The following is a 20,692-nucleotide window of genomic DNA, read 5'->3' on the forward strand; positions in this document are numbered from 1 at the left end:
ATGTTCATACTAAATCAGCATTAAACATATGAAATGAATATCTGTTTTTTGTTTTGTTGTAGTGACATACATGATTTTTATGATTAAAAGAAGCAACATATTAGCTCCTTTTTGCTTTCAGTCATAAATCATTGGATGCTCTTCTTTATAGGGGATGGAGAGCTGCTGGCTTGTGGCCAGGCTGATAAAACTGTGCTGATATTCAATTCCAGTCTCACTGAAGTGCATAATGTTTTTTCAGGTAAATTTTTGAATTAAATTATAAGGAATATAGTATATGGTTGAGTTTGATCTAAAATGGCAAGGATTCCACTTACATCACCCTGATAACAAGAGAGAGGGAGTACTGATGATTCAAGATGCAAAATTTATTTCTCTGATTGCTTAGTTTTGTCCTAGAACTAAGCTGACTACCAGATGTTCCCATTTCTCAATTTTTTGTGAGGTAAGAAGTTATCTATGAGATATATATTGAAATCTTCATCTTGATGTATATTACAATAATTAAAGAGAAGCAATAAAGGCAATATATTGCAATAATAATACATGTGTATATTGTAGTAGTATATTCTGATAGTTTATTAGCCAAAAATTGACTGTGATGACTTGGCAAAAGATGTGTTTGCTTTGAAACTCCAGACTTCTAGAGAATAACTATCTAAACAAAGAGGGACTGTTCCTATGAAGAAATCCACAGCTACAGAGGTGTATTCATGTGTAAACATATATGCTTTTAAATGAGTCTTAAACACCAGATTATGTCTAAATTTCTACAGGAACGATTGGTTAAATTTTTAATAACCATAAGTGTTATGGCTTTAAATCAGTGCTGCTAAATTAATTTTCTGTGAAAGCTCATAATGGAAAATGAATGGTTTTTACTAGCTGACCTAAATAAGTGTTAAAACTTAATACTTAATACTTAAGGACTACTTAAAGATGTTTTAGATAATTATTTCAAAGTAAATAACTCTGCAACTGATTTATGAAAACAGTTTTTCTTTTTCATTAATTTTCATTATATTTAGTGGAAGAAGTTGTGACATTAAGGAGGCAACATTACTGGCATTGTGCATCATTCTTGTGTGAGGAAATTGATGAAAATATGCCTTGTGGACAGATTAATGGGATCTTTTTCTTCTACAATAGCAAGTTCTTAAGTTTTTCACCGATTTGTTTTCATTGACGCCTTTAATAATTTGTGTCTTTTTGGTTTTAATGATGCACAAATCTGAAAACCAATGTAAACCACGTTCTACTATGCATGTAGTCTTTTCAAAAGCAACATAAATGTTGAACTTCCAGGTAAACTGAAGCATGGGGTTAGGAACCACAACACATTAGTTGCCTACTTGTTTCATTTACATTGCTCTTCTGTGCCATTCAGATTACCATGCAGTCGTTTGTTTACTTTCTACTTTTGATGCTCTTGTTTTAGAACTGTCATAATATATGCCTTTATATGAAAAAATATGATGCATTATTCTTACTTAGAGCTGCAGTCAGTGGCAATCTAAAATTTTCTTTTTTCCAAGAAATAGAAATTGTATTTATTTTGCTAAAATTTTCAGTTTCAAGACAGCATTAACATATGAATATTGCTGCTTGTCAAAAATCATGGATTTATAAGCCAGCATCAAAGAATGGTATAACAACAGTCTTTCTGTTAGCCTGATTTATTCAGGCCTTGTTCCCTGAAGGGTTCAGTTACAATTTTAAGTAGTTCTTCAGTAGTGACTCTTCAGGTGTCTGTGTCTTGTGGTGAAGTGCAGGTAATATTGAACAGCTGCAATGAGTTACAGCCAGCACGGCCTTTCTGAAGAAGTCTTTTTACAAAACCAGCTGCTATTCTTCTCAATGTGCTCCAGGACTGGGGAATCCTGAGTAATGCCTGTTTTGAATTTTACTGGGCTCTTTCAAGCCAGCTGGCATCTCCTTCACTGTGCTTTGGGACTGAGGGGCCTAGAGAGCAGAGATTCTTAAGCTTTTTGCATGGCTCTTCCAATTTTCCAGAACTCAGATTTTCCTAAAGTTTCTCAGGTTCCTTGCTACTTTGGAAAACTGTTTTGTATATTCTGTTGTGGTTTTATTTTTTTTGTTTCTTTGTTTGATTGGTTTTGTGTTTTGTTGGTTTTTTTTCCTTTAATGCAGATTAATCAAGGCTTCCAAATATTTTTAGAAAATCAAAGCCTTTAAATAAAGCTGTGTTGTGAACAAAATAAGAATAATACTTACATGTGTATTTGTGCAGTACCTGTTCAGCTTTCTGGTGAAAATTCTACAGCTGTTTGGTAACTGGGAATTAAAATATCTTATTTATAAAACTTTTTGTAGACATATGTCTACAAAATGAAATATCTCAGTGGCTGTGATACATTTAATACCCTTCCTGTAATTTAAAGCAAACTATTTTTAAATATAAAACTTGTGTTGACCAAAGATAAAATGTGCACAAGAGGGCAGCATAAGAACTTTAAATGTTTTAAGGCTAGCTGAAATTCATCAGACTTCATCTGACAAATTGCAATAGCATGCATCAAAGTCTGTAAAATTTGTCTGGCATGTTCTTTTTTGATCTTTTTATCAGCTTCAACATAATGTTAGATCAAAATAGTAATTTTAGCTTTTGAATATTATTTCTGGCTTTTTAAATTTTTTCTTTGTAAGTTTACAATCTTGTTTTTAACAAGCCATTGAAGTGGCATGCTCATCTTATTTTAAAAAAAAATAACTAGCTCAGTAATAAAAGGTTAATAAATAAAACAAAGCATTTCAACTATTTTTGATGTCTTAAGGGGTTTCCAAACCATGTTTAATTAAAAATTTCATTATTATATAATACTCCAATTCTTTTTTCAATACCGAGTCTTTGCTTAAATTTAAGTTCAAGGATATTTCTTGAAAGTGCTCTTCCAATAACTTTAAAAAATTAGAGTTGGAATTATCTTTTTCTGTTTATTAATGAAAGTCACTTTCCTGTGGTTTTTGGTGGAAGAAAATTTTAATAACTGGTTCACTGTTACCAATTTTAATCCAAACATTTGAAACCTGTACTTAGAATGTATTTTAATGTTGTGCATAATTATATGAAAACAATACAAGTAACTCCAGAGAAATTTATTAATGAAAGAAATGAGCTTTATGATATTTCCATTATTATTTTTATTAGGTCATGATGGTGCAGTTAACTCTGTTGGCTGGAGCCATGACAGGAAGTGGTTAGTTTCTGCATCAGAAGACAGAACTTTAAGGGTCTGGTCAGTCTACAATAAGGAACCTGCCCTAATTCTGGTAATTGGAAACTTCCATTGGTTTGGACACAGAGAACACTGTTTTGTACTTTCACTTCTGTTTTAAAAGTTTTGTAGAAAGAACCAATTTCTAGAGCTACTGAGTGGTGACTCCCACAGATATAATGATCTGGGTGATCTCCATTGACTCCAAATTAGGTTTTTCTCATGGTAATTTAGGAAAAGAAAAAAATAAACCTTGTTAAAAAAAACCCTATTAGGCATGTCTGGAAGTTTTGGTTTTATTGTCTGGTCTGTACATTGTATTTTCATTGGCTCAGCTCTGCTTGACTTTAGTCTACTCCCCAATTAAAAAAGAAATTCAGTGTATGAAGCTAGATTGTATTGGATTCAATTGACTACAGATATACTGCCAGATAATTTAAGCAGAGTGAAATATTTTCTTTTAGAGTAATAGATGTCAAAAATAAGAGGGGCTACTATGTAGTAGTTTAACTTTCTGGCCTATGATGACAGGGAGGCTCTGCCTTAACACCAGGAATCTCAGACAAAAAATACTTATTTGAATCCATTCTTAACAAATTCCTTTATGTTTCAGGGTAAAGAGAAGTTCCGTAAGACTGTACGCTTTGCACAGTTTTATTTTATAGATACATTTATATTGCTGTGTTGTGGAGCTGAATTTCATCTGCTAAGTTTCCATCTAGATCCCACCAAGGATGACCTAAAACGGTGAGTTCATTTCTCATTAACAGACCAGTGAAAGTACTCATACAGTTTGATCTGGGATTTTGTGTGTGGTGAGGTGAGCTGAGGGGGAAAAAATAATAGAGTAGATAAAAAACTGAACAAATAGTAAAAGCTAGTTGCAAAACATCTTTGTTTTGAATGGGAGAACAAAAAGAATTAGGGCTACAACATTGAATATCACTTAATTGATATTGTAAAGGGTATGTCCTCTCTGTTGATGATATTAGACAGTATTGGGCTGTATCCTTAGATGGGAAAAACTGGTCTATTTTCCTCATCTACTTCCTTGACAGTTTTGCTGCTGCACAGAAAAACATACTAAGCACAACCTTAAATGTGTTTAGGAATAGGAGTGCTTTCTTGAATTGAGGCATGTGTAACTTCACTGAAATGTTAAATTGTGAGACGGAATTATATAATAATTTTCTTCCATAATCTGCTTACGTAGTTTGTTTTACTCATTAATTCTTAGTTTATGGAGATATTAATAAACCTAAAAAGGTAAGCCAAATTGCTACATAAACTTCAATTTCTAAGAGAAGAACGACTGTACAGTGTCCAACTCAGCATGTCTGCAGAACCTGCCTGAATTTTAAATGAGTTTTAAACTTTGAATTGAACATGTATAGGACATGTAGCAAATGGATTGTGTAAAAAAAACCAAAACAAAACAAAAACTTAAGTATACTAAAATTCCTCTTTTTTTAAAATAATGGGTACTCTTCTGTTCCCCTCCCTTCCCGCCCTGTTACTTGGTTCAGTTTTCTCATAAGTTGTGTTTGATGAATCTCAGTTTACTCTTGGTTGATTTGCTTTCTATGTGAAATTCTACCGAAGCCATAGCCTGTGAAGTATTTATTTATCTGTGTAGCAGTCTGCAGTGTAGAAGCAAGGTACTTCAGCCAATTCAAACAATTGTTCTTGCATTTGGGAACAACCTAAACATTTTAATCAGCCTCTTTCAGTGGGTTAAATCGGACCAGAGGAAATTTCATACTGCCTTCGTTAGATTGTACCTATTATATCAGTCAGCTTATTTAAAGTTAGCTTGGGTAGGTTACCCAAAAATAGAGATAAATCATTTGCTCTTGAAGTCTAGTGCACTTTATTTTTTAGTGTATTTGAATAAAGTGCTTGTGGAAACTACAAATGTTCTTGGATCAAATTGCAAAACACTGTATATTATGCTCTGCTTCTCCATCACTGCTAAAGTAGTTCTGATGTCCATCTGAAAAAATCAGCAGACCATTGTTAGAGAATAACAATGAAAGGCAAAAACCAAGTCACTAAGCATTTTCCTTTTGAACAGATCTGGCTGACAACCATATTGCTTTTGTCAAATGATTTCAGATTTGAAAACTTTTAGCATTGTTGGAAAGGAACAGTAATGATTCCTACAGAATGTCATGCACGAACTTTTGCACTTTCATGCACACAATGCTAAAGTGCAAGTATAATATTTATTGTTGCACAGGAATTATTTTGGACACTGCAGACAGTGTCCAGCAATGGCTAAAACCCTGGTGTGTTATCAGTGCTGGTTTGATCTCAAGTCTAAAACATAGCACCATACAAGCCACTATGAAGAAAATTAACTCCATCCCAACCAGACCCAGTGAAGTTGTTATTAACTCTGTATTCCTAAGGTGACTTCTATGAAAATCATGCTCTTCTTGCCCCAAATATTCAAATCCATATCCATGGAGTTATTTTTTCTGTTTACTGTAAGAATAGATCCATGTTGCCTATGTGGATATATTTCAGCAAACAGAAAGTTCTAATTATATTGAATAACAACACAGTTTTGTCTTATGTAATATTAAAAAAGTCTGAAGCCATTTTAGAGGTTTTGACATGTTTGTCACCTCTGCATGGAGCTGGCAGGTAACCCAAAGGACCTTAAATAGTTTTGTGTGTGTTGGGAAACAAAATGTCTTTGGTAGCGTGTGATCTGCACCTTATTCTCTTCCCATCTAAGTAGAAATTATTCTTTCCTCACTATTTTCATTCTTTCCTCACTGTTTTCTCCTCATTTTCTTCCTGATTGCCCTATCATCAGTGCATTAAATGCTACACTGAAAACAGTGGGATATCTGCTTTCTGAACATGGGTACTTTACAGACTTTTTCTCTTCAGCATTTCCAGTATACATACAGGAATGTTTCAGAGTTTCATGTTGATGAAAGATAAATTTTCTGTATATGAATATAATGGGTTTTTTCATCCAGATGAGTTTAGTTACCAAGTTTTTTAATAGAGGTTGACAATAAGGCAAAAGTTCTGTTGCTTTAATTTTAAATAATGAAAGAAAGCATTTTGATTTGTGGTTCAGTGGGAGCTTTCTGGTGACTACAAATCATAACTTATTCATTAACAGTAGCATTCTTTTGATATTATTTGCAGATACAAACAGAGGAGTGTTTGCAAATTGGTACAGAAATTTCCCATGACCTCAACAATGGAGATTACCAGTCTTTCAGCAGTAAATGAGTTCTATTCTTGTATCCTTTTTATTTCTTATTTTCTTTGTAGTTCTTTGGACTTAATGACATGGACATCAGCTAAAGTAAGTAGCATTTGATTATTTACTACTCCTTTTCTATTAGAGTAAAAAAAAACTTGTAATTTTTTGTGATGTTGAACTTCATCCTTAGACATAAATTTTTAGTGCTGTAAGATTTTTGGTGTTGTTCATAGACCAATAAATAGAACAGAGTTTATGTATCTATTTATTTATCTATTTATTTTTATCTGTCTATATGCTTTTGTTCCTTTAGATAAGTTTGACTTTAACACAGAGAACTGTACAGATATTGTACTTACAGCTGGCAGCAACCGAGCATTGGAAGTTTTTGATCTCAATGCAGGCTGCAGCACAGCAGTGATACAGGAAGCTCATGTTAGATCAGTCCATCAGATCTGCCAAAATAAGGTATGTACTTTATTGAATTTTATTTGTAGTACCGCTACAACATCATCAACAAAAGAAATCAGAGGCTAAAAGTAGAATTGATAGTAATTGACAAGTTTTTATACATTGGGGAGGATGGGCAAGAACATGAGTCTGTGTGGTAGGTCCATACAAATTTCATTTGTTCTCTAGTGTAAAGGAGGGAGCAGTGAGACTGATTGAATGATCTTGCTACTAGAGAAGTGTTTATTATCTTTTGCATTACTTGTACTAGACTGTAATACTGTAGTTCAACAGGAATTTTTTCTTATGTAAGTGTTCTCTTCAGGAGCTCAATCTGACACTGTGTGATTTATTCTGAAACTTTGGAAACAGCAACCAAAAAAAAAAATTTCGCAGTGCTACCATAGAAGAGATGGCTTAAAACCCCTCATCCTTGCTCTTATTTTTTCCTTGAAGACAGATTTGAGTGTTTGTAGTTTTTATAGTACCATATGTTCTGGAATGCCTGCTGTGTTAGGTCTGGTTGAATGTGGTGCTTCATTCCCAGTTGGAAAGTCCTTGCTTCTGTGGGTTTAAAACAGTTCCTTGTTATTACTGTTGTAGAACTCTTTGTGGGCTTTCCTTATAGATGTGATCTGGTAAAACACTTAAAATTGTGCTAACTATTTCAGTACAGTTTGTAATGCATATAGGCTTAAAATTCTGGCTTTTCTTTTTGCTGGGTCAGCTTAGTGCCTTCAGGTTATTTAATCATGAAAAACTTTAACGCTGTGGGCATGTAATCACTTGGGAAAAAAAACTAGTTGTATGTGGTATAGCAAAGAAAACTGACCATTTTGGAGGACAATTATGCATCAAGGTTCTCTATTTTTTCTCAGTTATATAAAACTAGTACTTTAGATGAATCAATAGGAAAATTACACATCGATTATTTTATTACATTGGATAGTTTAAAGTTATTAGAGCAAATATAATTTGTGTTTTTTTAAGATAATATGCTAAAATATTTTATAGACATAAATATATGCAGAACGCTGTGTACAAACTACATCCAGCTTAAAGTATGAAACACACTGGAATCAAAGATTCTCTAGTGATGAGACATGATTCAGTGGAAACAAATCTGTGGAGAGACAGTTCATGCTGAAGATCCAGTGCCTTCACCCCAAAATTTATGAAGCTTTTCCTTTGGGCTATTCATAGTCTCATTGTGCAAACTAAATACTCATTTGTGATGGCTATATATATATTCTTGAAGTGCATTTTCTAGTTTAGATTAATGCAAATCGGTTCTCATGTTCCAAGACCGTTTTCTAATTCCACCTGGACAATAGTAAATGGGCATAATAATTAAATTTACTCTTTAAATGGATGAAAAAGAAAACCCATTTTGAGGGTCTTGGGAGACAATAGGGAAAGTATGTTCCAATTAAATGTGGGAGAAACCTGTTAGAAAATTATAAAATACATGGAATATCCTAGAAACCTAGATGATCAGCATGAGATACTCTTATTTTTGATTTTAGACAGAAACAGCCGTAGCAAGTATATATAATTAGCCATGTAATTACTTTGATTTTAAATTGTTCTTTTGATCTGTTCTAGAGATTGTTTGCAATTGCCAGTGTGTGAAATTCATCTCAACCTGCACTGTGTGGATTAAGCTTATTATAACAGTCTGTTGCTTTTTATACTAAATAAAGGGACATAGTAAAATTAATTTTGATTGAAATATCAAAATCATGTTCCTATCTTAGAGTTTAGGAACATCTGATATATTGAAATAGATGGCAACTTGAGACCAGACCACAAAGTTCAGAGCTTCAGTGTTAATAATATGTTTGTAATGCTGCAAAACATACTCTTTCAACAGGAATCAGTCATTGTGAGCCACAAATATTTGGATGATATTATGTTCTGCTAGCAGAGTTATAGAGTACACTCATTTTCACAGAAACAGCAAAATTTTCAGTTTTCTGTTCAGACCATTTTGTTTCAAAATTCATCGGTTCATTAGTTAAGAAGTCTGCTTGATGTGAAGACTGAAAAATGTAATGGGTAACTGGAAAGTTTCAGTCAGTTAACATTTTCCTAACCGTAGTTACAATGTTGGCAAAAGTGTAAGAGCAACAGAAGATATGTGCTTTCCGATATGTCTATTGATCGATGCCTTTAGCATAAGCCAGCTGCACTCCTTTGATGACATAAATGGTGCTGATACGGAATTAGTGAAGGAAAGAGGGATTCCGTAGAACCATATCCTCCTTGAGGCCAAATTTTATGTGAAGGTTGCAATGTAGTTAATCTAGAGAGAAGCTGAGAAGGGATTACAGTGGAGGCATTATAGGAGGCTGATGGGGCAGATGAAAGGGATTTGTCTATCAGAATGAAAGGATAGTTTCAAAAGTGTGGGGAATATCCTACATTTTGCATCAGATTCTCATAAACAATAGATTATCATAAATTGATGGACTATAAAAAACAGTGTTTCAAATTCAAATTCGGAAAGTGATTGCATATTATCCCGACTAGTATATATTTTCTTGTCTTTTATATCAATATTTAGTAGCAAATGTAGTTTGAAGATACAAGTATGAGTAAAGTATATTGCTGACAAAATTTCAAGGCAGAGAAGGAAAACAATTGATTGCACTTCTTACCCTTAGTTTTTTACTGTATTCTGTGTATTCTATAGTAAAGGAGTAATGCACAAAGTAAATATTTATGTATCTGAAGAATTTTTTATTTTGGACTCTGTGACCAGTGCTGACTGAAGCAAAGGATAGCAAAGGATGGCGAGCAAAAATTTCAAAAGCACCAAATAGGGTGCTCTGTAACTTTTAATGGACACTGACCTTTGGACTACTACCATCTTTGTCTTTTGCATTACTCTTTTTTTTTTTTTTTTTTTTTTTTTTTTTTTTTTTTTGTTATGGTTATCCAGAACTAATGTGAGAATGTGTAGACTTTTCTGGGAAATGTGTTGCACAGTACATTTTAATTCATCTCTTATAGCAAGCTATGAACCAGCTTTCATAATGAATAGAAGATTCCTGGCAGTCAAATACTGATTGCAGGAAATAACCTTGAGGTTTCTGTGATGTATTCAGCCAAATCAAGAAAGGGAATGGTAAGGAAAGGAAAGGAAATGTTTTAACTGTTTCAGTTTGGTTCCCTGGAGAAAGAAGTTTTTAGCCAGCCAAAAGGCTGGGATTTGCCAATGTAGATGTTAAAATATCAGAGGTTTTAAACTGGATTTAATAATTTAAAAGTATGAAGCCAAAATTAGTCATGTGATGAATGAATACAATTGCTACTGAAGTCAATGGAAATTAGATGCATAGCCCAGGGATAACCGTGTCTTATAATTAATTGTTGAACTAACCTCTGCTCCCTCCCTTCCACTGTTCTTATTTTCTTCCCTGAACATCCCCATAATGTCTTGTACAATCACAAATAGATCTTCCTCTGCTTCATATGATGGATCCCATATCCTGATTTTAGTAATCCTCATCAGTCTGTGAGATGTCCCAGATAGCCTGTCTCACTGGGCATCCTGGTGGGTGTCATCCCTGGACCAAAGGGGTCATGGCTGTCCTGGGACAGCACTGAGAGGAGTCGAGGCTGTGCTCCATTTCTCTGACTGGGTTATAGGACTTCCTCCACATTCACACTTTGCTCCTTTGCATGTGTGCAGGCAAGCTTTTTTTTTCACATAACCTAACAAATATTTGCTGTATATTTCTTAGATGGACTAAATTCTCCACTGAGAGGGTGGTTGGTCACTGGACCAGATTCCCCAGGGAAGTGGTCCCAGCACCAAGCTTTTCAGAGCTCAAGGAGCATCTGGACAATGCTTTTAATCATATGGCATAATTCTGCAAGGAGCAGGGAATTGGACTCAATTATTCCTATGGATCTCTTCCATCTCAAGATATTCTATGATTCTATAAATAATGCCATGAGAATAGTCACCCGAAACCGATTTATTGTTTTACAGGGATCGTCCTTCAGTGCTCAGCAACCTGAAGCTTACAACCTTTTCCTGACCACAGCTGCGGGTGATGGCATCAAACTGTGGGATTTAAGAACACTGAGGTAAGAATGAATTAGGTACCTTGGAATAAGAAGCCATGCTTCATCTTTATTCAGAATTGTCATACTTGCTCTCATATACCAGAGGGAATTTAGATGTGGAATCTGAACTACAGGCTAATTGAAGTTTACTAGTTTTTAGAGACCAAACAAAGGGCTCATTCCTCAATTTTAGTTAGTTATGGGGAAACCATTAAATATTTATCGCCTATGTTTGCCCGCCTTTGCAGATCTAATCATACATACATAATAATGCACTGAACTGAATGCTAATGGTATTTCCAAAACAGCATTCCATTATTGCTAAAAGAAGTAAAATCTATGATCTATTTTTAAAAATATAAGCCAACTGCAGCAATACTTTTATAAACCATGTATACAGTGCTATAAGTTTGCGTGATACATTACCATAAACTCAGAATTAAATGCTACACTGTTTCTAAACACCTTTCAGTGTTGGGAAAGCCTCTGAACAAAAGAATAGAACATAAAGGAGTGAACATTGCTCAGGAAAAGTAATACCTGGGGCAAGCTGTGTTGTGCAGGCCAAAAGAATTATGTTTAAAAGAAAAGGGGTTTGGGCAGGAGAATGTTTAAGCTTTAAAGAATAATTTCCTATTTGCTTTCTGTGTATGCAAACATATCTATGGAAATATGTCCTATAATTTTTCTAGTACTGAATTTTTTATTTGGACAATGCTTAATGATCCTTTTATTTATTTCCATCTTTCTGTGGCAAGAATGCATTAAATCTATAGGGGGCATATGTGTTCTTTCCAAGATCACTGCTCTATTACCTTCACTCAGTGCCAGAAAGTAATGAAACTAGAGACTGCTGAGGTTGGAATATGTTACCTTCTTATGTTTTTCTAATAAGCTGCTCAAACTGTGTTGCTGAAGAGTAATGAAAAAGTAGAAAGCTTTTCACAGATCACTTATCTGTCTCTTTGTTTCTAAATTCTAATATAAGTAAAGTCAGTGAATGGTAAAATAGTTAAAGTGTAAAATCTGGGCAATCAATTAAATTAATATGTCTTGAGAAGAAGGAACTAATTTATGTATGTTCTTGCTGTATATTTAATTTGGCTGGGTCAGTGTATTCTTATGTCCACTGTGTTCTATTAGTCAAGCTGCAAAAAAGTAGTTCAAGTCCTTAATGACAGATATTTCAAAGGTTCTGGTGAGGTACTATGTATATGTGTATGTTTGTTATGCATTACACAGTGATCAGTAGTATTAACTCCTACAGAGAATAAATAGAAAAAATAAATAAGTGATTTTTACTTGCTAGCAATTTTCAAGAAAAAAAAGAAGAGCAAACCACATTTTTTTAAAATGAAATTTGCTGCCATTGCTCAGACCAGAGACCGAGTCTTCTGTACTTTAAAATCTGTTCCTGAGTTCTCAAAAGGAGTAAAACTGTTCAGTTTTTCCTATGTGTTCACCAGGTGTTTTTCACATAAATAAATTTAAAATGCATACATTTGGAAAGCTGTTTGAACTTGGAACAAGTCTCTGCTGAAGTGTTAGGTCTACTATAGTTACACAGACTGAACAGTTTTGCTTATTTTTCTGTTCATAGGTTTTGTCCAATCAAATCCAGTCCATCCCTTGCACTGTTGAATACTTACAGGAGAGATTAGCTCCTAAAGAACCTTATGGTGGGCCAGTACCTTTAATCTCTGAAAGTTGTTGATTTGTAAAGTTGGTGCATCAACAACCCTTTCCAGTCCCTCTGGAATGACCTGTCTTGGTTTCTGCTTTGGGTTTTCCAGAATAGGGTTTGTTTAGTGAAATCTTTGTCCAGTGCTCTTGAAATATAGCAAAGGTAAGTCCACCTTCTCATTTATTCTGTTTGCAGTGTTGTGGATAGCAACACTAACTGCAAGATCTCCACTTTATTGTTTGTTGATTTTGTTCTAAATATTTTCACTAGATGTCCACAGTGAAAATTGTTTTCCTTTTCTTTAATCTGTTGCCCTCGAAAATGTATCCATTGTTACTTTATTTAACAATTCTGTAAAGTATAAAATTTTGATTAAATAAGAGGAAAAAAATCCCTCCAGCACAGTGCTCCTCAAAGCTGCTGTTGAAAGCATGGAAAATAACTTGCAGAATAACTGCACAATTTCCTTAGACTCTTAAGGCTTTTTTTATTCAGTTTCTTTGATGATGGTTCTTTTTTATATGAAATGCATTCATTTTCTCACAACTGACTGAGGAATCATAGCAGGATGCTCAGGTTTTTTTTGATCTGCATAGATTAAATATTCAAACAGGTTAACCTGGCCTATAGCTTTGTAAGTTTTGAATATATTGATATTTTTGCTCCAAGTTCTACAAGAATTTTGCTATCCAACCTGTGTTATCAAACTACATTTTTTTTCCCAGTGAAAAGTCATTTAACTTTTCTTATGTTCTTGAATTTGGTAAAATTATTTTGCAACTTCAATTTTCATCATATTTTCTGGATAAAGCTGTGAATTTGTCCATCTCTTTCAGTATTGATGGTCTGGAGGCATTCTGAAATTCCTTCAGAGAGTGCCAGAAAGTCTCATGGGTTCCTCTGAAGATGGTACAAGAAAAGACATTTTAACTTTCTGATGTTGTCAGCCAACCTCATGCAGCCAGGTCATCCTGCCAATAAATGAGGGAATCTTGGACACTGGCAGTGGCTTTTGGATTTAAGCATACTCCTGCTCCATTTGCTTTAAAATGCATGGATTTGTAAAGTTTCATCTGAAGATTTTGAATATTTTTATACTTCTACATTCTCCTCATTTATAACTAAAGCTAAGAAAAGCTCCAGACGATCTACAAAACAGACTTAGGAATAAAGAAGCAAGGAAAATAGTTTTTCTTGGAAGAAGAAAAATATGGCTACTCTTCTTCCAGGTTAGGATAATGAACTATGAGAACTTATGAATATATGGTTTAGAGTAAGATAATGACCTTCAACCAACTTCCAAGACATTTTGAAGAGCAATTTAAGTCCATATTGTCTAAAAGAATGACTACTTGGAGAACAACTAAAATTATTTTCTCTTGTGTCCAATGTGAAAGCAGTGAACACAAGAGTTAGGCTGAGATGCTGTGGAAATCAGAATGAGAACATTACAGTCACCAGGTTCAGGATTCCCAAAAAAGACTTACAAAAGCATTTAATTATCAGGATGTACAAAAAGTTAATACATTCTTACATTTTTGAAGGAGTTGAAGAGTTCTTTGTGATGAAATCTTGCAGACTCATTTGTCTGTAAGACAAAAGAAACTTTACCATTCTTTCTCATACTGGTGTGTGTACTGAATGTATTATTGAATATTAGAGACATCACTACTCTTTCTGAAGTCAGGAATCTAGCATTGATTTATACTCAGCTGTATCTGTTGTCTCCACCAATTAATTTTAATATCTCAGAAAGTCTGGATTGGAATGCCACAAGTTTCTGAGTCCTTTAGACCACAGAGTCCAGATACATCAGAAAGTTCCAATACACTAAGCCTCTTTTTCTGCCAGTCCTAACCTGTGTTTAGTGGCTATGCTCATGAAAATATAGGGCAGTAAGATGTACTTTGGCTTCCCAGTGCTGTAAAACCAATACACAGAACGAATGTAGAAACTTAGGAATTAATGAACATTCCATTCCCTTACAGAGTAAACTCATAACAACAGGAAGTATCAGACTAGACTAAATACCAGCTGCTTTAATATGTTCATGTATCACTTAAATTGCATATGACAGTTTTTAATTCTGCTTTACCAGTCTGGATCCTTTCAATTTCTCATGTCCTCCCACTTGTAGATTAGATAATTTTGTGCTTTAAATGTCTACAAAAAAAGAAATTTCTTTTATTAATTCTGTTAGGAGGAAACTATAAATTCATTGTGTTTCACTCTTCATTAAATGCATTTAGAATATTGACTAAAGACTTAGTAGCACCGTTTGCTTACTACTCACATTTGCTAGTAAAATTACTTGAATACAGATATCTTCATGATTGGCTGATAATGAGGAAAACTGTGTGTCCAGTTTTCTGCAGCTTCTCTTGCATGTTTCATTCCAAGGAGTCCATTTCCTCAAAAGAAGTTTTAGAATGTGAAGTAGTGTAAAATTTTCATCCCCAAGGCATATTTCAGATCCCCTGTAAAGGTTTTAGGCACTTATGTGGACCTTCCTTGCTCATCAGTAAATTATGGTTAAAGACATAATGCAATAATGCTTCATCCTTCTTTGTGTCAGTAATTGTGTGACCTGGCTTGACCTCAGATTTTCAGATGCATCTTTACTGAAGTTACAGGCTGCACTGTGAGGACCCTCACTGCTACACTGGGCCTTAATTGCTCTGACCAGCCCTAGAATTGCACCCATGCACTCTCTGCTCCTTGCTTCAGGCTGTATAAGTCTGTAGAAATGAGCTGATAGAAGCCTTATGAAGTTCAGCAAGGGGAAGTGCAAAGTCCTCTTGGCACCAAATGCAACCCCCAGGCCCCAGTGTATGCTGAGTGGGGCAACTAGGTGGAAGCTTTGCAGAAAAGGATGCCAAGATGAACATGAGCATGAAATGTGTCTTTGAGGCAAAGAAGGCGTATGATGTCCTGGGCTCCATCAGGAAGAGTGTTGCCAGCAGGTTGTGAGTGATAGTACCTCCCCTCTGTTTAGCATTGGTGAAGCTACACTGGCTCTATGTGAGCAGTGAGGGCTGGATAAGATGACTTCCAGAGCTGCCTAACAACCTCAACTATGATGTTGCTTTGTGATTCTGTGAAAATAGCATTTTTTCTTTACTTGCCACAGAACAGGTGTGGGAAACTTGCTGGGGGAGCTGATGTGATATTGACCAAGAGAGCAAGATGTACAATAACAGCTAAAATTGAAAATTAATTTAGAAGGCATGAAAGGGACAGTTGTGCTATGCTGTCACATGTGCTGTGCTTATTACCTACCCAGAAATGAAGAGAGTGGGGAAGAGTTAGTCCAGCCCAATTTGGAAGTCTGGGATGCTGCTTTGGTAGTGTGAGGAGGCAGATGTGGTAGGAGCTAGATTGCTGGTGCAGGTAATAAGAATAGCAGGGACAAGGTGTTAGGAACTGCTCCCAACACCCAGCACACTAACATCTATGGTGGCAGGAGCTGCCTGCCTCTGATTCACACTCTGATCAGCTGAGGAATGGAAGTTCAAATGTTGAACTATGATGTTTGCTGCTGAAATCACCTTTTTTCATCTCCAGAAAAAAACAAAAAAGGCAGTGAGTGCTTATCATAGTGACCATAGTGAAGACTTGAGGAATATTGAACTACTTGCACATACTGAATTGCTTCAGCAGAATACTCAGCTGCACAATAATGCTTTGATGCATGATCCCAGAGAAAATCAGTTTCACCTTCTTTTAGCCTCTGAAAGAATTTGCCAATTGTATGAAGATAGTATTAGACATTAAGGCAAAATCTCCAAATAGCGTTATGATGGTGTGGAATATAAGCTCTTCTGGCAACATATTTTAGCAAAAGTCCCGCAGCCGGGAACTCATCTCCTACATTTTCTCGCAATTGAACTTTGAGACCTTGGGATCAGACATGCTGTTTGAATTTTGAGATACTTTTCAGTTTGTATCTTCTCTGTGAACTAGCTGCTTGACATCATCCTAAGCAAGATACAAATATACACATACTTAGAACTGGATTACTTCTTGGTTTCTTCTGAACATATGGATCTGATGGTTTGCCATATTTATTTTTTTTATTTTTTTTTTTTATTTTTCCCTTGAAGATTTTGAGTCTAGTTACTCAGATTCTGAGGGACAAAAGTGTGTCTGGAGTTCCTCCAAGTTTGAGACTGGAGGTGCATGAAAGTATAGAGGATGGAGAGCACAGGGATGTGGTCCCTGCTGGATGCTATGGTGAAAACATTGGGAGCTCCTGTGTGAAGGGTTTAGTGTTTCAATGAAATGAAACCCATGTGTACAGTACATCTAAGGTAGCTACTACTACTGTCAAGTTATACTCACATTTTTCAGAGCCTCAGTAGATCTGCTGGTACTGAAGAGTCTGTGAACAAATACAACTGAGCACAGGCACAAAGTAACAGAATACAAATGAAAGTGGTTTAAAAAATCAAAAAGCAACAATCTTTTGTTAGAAGGTTTATTTTTTTTTAGTGCATCAAGTAGAATGAAATAGACTTCTTTGTGAGAGTATTCTCTTATTTATAAAGAGACACACATTCCAGTATCTTTCTCGTCCAAAGACAGAAGAAAATAGTACATCTTTTATAATATTATTCATGTTTTTTTGCAACATAAAAAGATACATATTTTGGAATGTAGACTAAAAGATGTATGATGGAGAACATAGGGAAAACTTGGCTGTTTGCTGTCCCATGCAATTACCAGATGTTTGTCATGGTAACCCCTGAAAAGCTCTGATCAGAAAAGCGTTCTTAGGAGGCTGGAGAGCATGCCAGCTGGCAATGTAAAGCCTGCAATAGCCAAAATAATTTGGATCACCACCTGTTGCTACTTAAAAAAATTGAATGAAAAAAACAATGCCTGGATGAAGACAATCCCTAAAATAAGCTAAAATCATACACATAGTATCTATCTAATAATTCTATGATTTTTTGTCCACTTTTTTCCCCATTGCTGTGATACCTGTAGATATCTGGAGTTATTAGATTGAGTAACAAAATTTTTACTTAATTCTGTGGCGAGCTTAATTGGTATCAGTTGTTTGGTTTTTTAAAAATTTCTTTTTAAAGTAGGATTTTGAGAAGTTGGGGAAGTAACTGAATTTGTAATGGAACATATATCCTGATATAATGGAAAAGTTGAACAAGAAAACAGTTAAGAAAATAAAATCCAAGATATTGGTTATTCCTGAGGCTGCACTAGCACAAGAAAAGGACACTATCCTGTGACTGAGACATCACTTTATACTACTGCGGTATCGCAGAGAAAAGATCAGTGAAAACATTAGAATCTTGTTAGTTCTTCTGTTAATTCTATTTATAGGTGAAATATTCGAGTTATTGGTCACAAATACAGAGAAGTTTCTTTTGAAAGGAAGATTTTTGCAGTGTTTTATTAGGAAGCTCTTCTGTGAAGAAGACTCCGTTGAGGAAATTATCTTTTACAGGCCTTGACAATGAGGTCTTAAACATTTGGAAGTAGTCCTGATGACTAGTGCTCTACTTAATGAAGAATGGTGAACCTGAAGTCACCTTCAGGAAGGACAGCAGATATGAATTTTGTTTGTTTTTCTCATGAAGAAATTTCTTTCACATGATATGATGTATTACAATTATAAGATTAAAAAGAATTTTTTCCTATAATACTCTACGAAAAAGCACTCGGAAGAAGTTGTCTCCCTAAAATTTGCAAATAATGCAACTGGGACTCAAGGCTAAGTTGTAGAAATTTACACAATGAATAATGTGTGGAATCTAACTGAGGAGGAAAATGCTGAGGAGACTGAGGTAGCTAGTATTCTCCTTTGGTGTCAATAGGAAGCTTGAACAAGGGCAGATTATTCAATAGACGAGATATGGCCATTGGTTACCAAAAGTCTGAATATTCATGCAACAAAACTGAAGTTGAAAAATGTTTTTACACCTTAGTCACAGTAATTGGCTGTCTGCATAAGTTGCTTCTCTTGAACTGTAGTGTTCTCTTGAGATATTTTAGCAGTTTGGGGATAGAACTTGTCTGAGGTGAAGTGTCTGGTTACTGTATGCTCAAAACATCTGTTAATATCAGTAGTTTTGTTATACAGAATACAGTCAAGTTCAGAGTTAAATAATAACTTCGAAAAAGTTAAATAAAATTATGTATTTTCATGTACTTAAAAATGTCTCTTTTACGCTTTAATAAATAATAGCAATTAGATCAGTCACAAAGTAATGTTTTTGTTTAAGTATGTCTGTTTCACCTGGGTGAATGAAACCAACTTGGCATTTAGTGCATTCTCACACATACATGCGTGTCTACAACAGAACAATATGGTATAAAAATTTAGAGCTTTCTGCACATAGGTTCACTCGACTGAATTTACATAGCTTCTGTGATTTCACTGGCCAGGAAAAAGTGTATATCACAGGAGCTGGCAGGAGATTTTACTATTTCAAATTTGTTCCTGGACTTTGCATGTATTAAAAAAAAAAGAAGAGTACATGACATCTGCTTTATGGTGAAGTATGTGAATTTGTTTTGTAAGAAGGGTAGGTTGATGGCATTCATAAAAAGGACAAAAGAAGAATATAGGTTATTATAAGTCTGTTTTAAAATAATACCTCAAAGGCATAAACTTCTGAAATGAGGTATACATATGTAAATGACAGCTCTGAATGGTGTTGAAACTTGTATTAAAATGTCTTTTAATATTGAGGAAACTCTAAATATTGTTTTAACATTAGTTTTGTGGTAACTGCAAAGCTATCCTGGTTCTTTACAACCATGTGGTGTTTTTTAGGTGGATATTAATCTTCATCTCATGAAAAATATTATTTTTAAATGGCCCAAGTGTGCTCAGCTATTTAAAACTTACTCTATAATGCTTGCAATATTAACATGAAAAGTAAAAAATTAATTCCTTGCATTAATTTTAAATCCATTCCTTCTTTTAAACTATTTTAACACAGATAGGTAAGAAGTTATCCACAGTTCTAGGAAAGAGAGAGAGATTTTTCACTTTGTTGTTTGAATATTGTCTTTCTTGACTTACCATATACAATTAATTAATGGAGTAGAAATGTAAATAGGTAACAAAGGTTACCTTTGTTAAATATTCAGATTTGGGGATGAAAAAAGAAAACAATAATTATTTATGTTAAGATTCCAGATATTGCATCTTCATTTGATATAAATAACTTCAGGGAGATTTATAAATCTTTTTGAAGCAGACTTTGACAACACCTTCCCCTTAGCTAACTGATAGGGATCACAGCTTCTAGTTTCTAATTATTAATGATGTTTCTACCCCTGTAAACTAAACAAGGCCAAAGCATGGGCTTGGTCATTGTCCTGGGGCAGTTTTGTCTGTTAATTTTAGTCTTTACTGTTCTTTAATGTCTTTCAGTCTTGACAAAATCATACTGCCAGTATATTAGTGAATTTGTAGACTAAGAAAAACACGAAACCAGGAGGATTTCATGAAAATGACAGTAAAAGAGGTAATTTTTAGCTGGTGTTAATAACACTGAAACTTCTCTGTAGGTGTGAACGTCGTTTTGAGGGACACAGTAGCCGCTGCTATCCATGTGGAATTGCAGTGTCTCCCTGTGGACGCTTTATAGCCAGTGGATCAGATGACAAATATGTAAGTAATTTTTGCCTGTTTTCCTCCTAAACTATAGGAATTACTCATATTGTACCTAAAAGAGTCTTTTCAGAGGATTCTAGGATTCATCTTAATGTGCATTACTGGAGTCTATGATACTTTCATGTAGTTCCTTCATATGTAGCAGTTACATATGATTAATGACTATTTTGTCTGAAAAATCCCAGAGCAGCTAAATCTTAGCATTCAAAGTAATTCTTAAAAGATTGTTTCTATAGGTTTCCATAATTGACTCTGAATTGTCATGTGCCATCAAAGATGAGGAGAATGGTGTTCCCTGTAGTTCAGCTTTATGTGTTGTATATATATCTGACCACTAGGAACTCTGTAGCAAACACAAATCAATTTAC

General features: G+C 34.7%; 1 protein-coding gene across 1 annotated transcript in view; it reads left to right on the forward strand.

Annotated features, from left to right (window-relative positions):
- The window catches only part of WDR27 (WD repeat domain 27), a 63,087-nt gene that overhangs the window by 19,259 nt on the left and 23,136 nt on the right, over window positions 1-20,692 (forward strand). The window contains exons 17-23 of the mRNA XM_058835717.1: window positions 152-241; window positions 3,170-3,291; window positions 3,850-3,983; window positions 6,405-6,502; window positions 6,812-6,933; window positions 10,916-11,013; window positions 20,219-20,321. Coding sequence (XP_058691700.1) covers window positions 152-241; window positions 3,170-3,291; window positions 3,850-3,983; window positions 6,405-6,502; window positions 6,812-6,933; window positions 10,916-11,013; window positions 20,219-20,321 — 767 coding nt within the window. The remainder of the gene's footprint in view (window positions 1-151; window positions 242-3,169; window positions 3,292-3,849; window positions 3,984-6,404; window positions 6,503-6,811; window positions 6,934-10,915; window positions 11,014-20,218; window positions 20,322-20,692) is intronic.

Source organism: Poecile atricapillus, chromosome 3, assembly GCF_030490865.1.
Source record: "Poecile atricapillus isolate bPoeAtr1 chromosome 3, bPoeAtr1.hap1, whole genome shotgun sequence".
Taxonomy (NCBI): Eukaryota; Metazoa; Chordata; class Aves; order Passeriformes; family Paridae; genus Poecile; species Poecile atricapillus.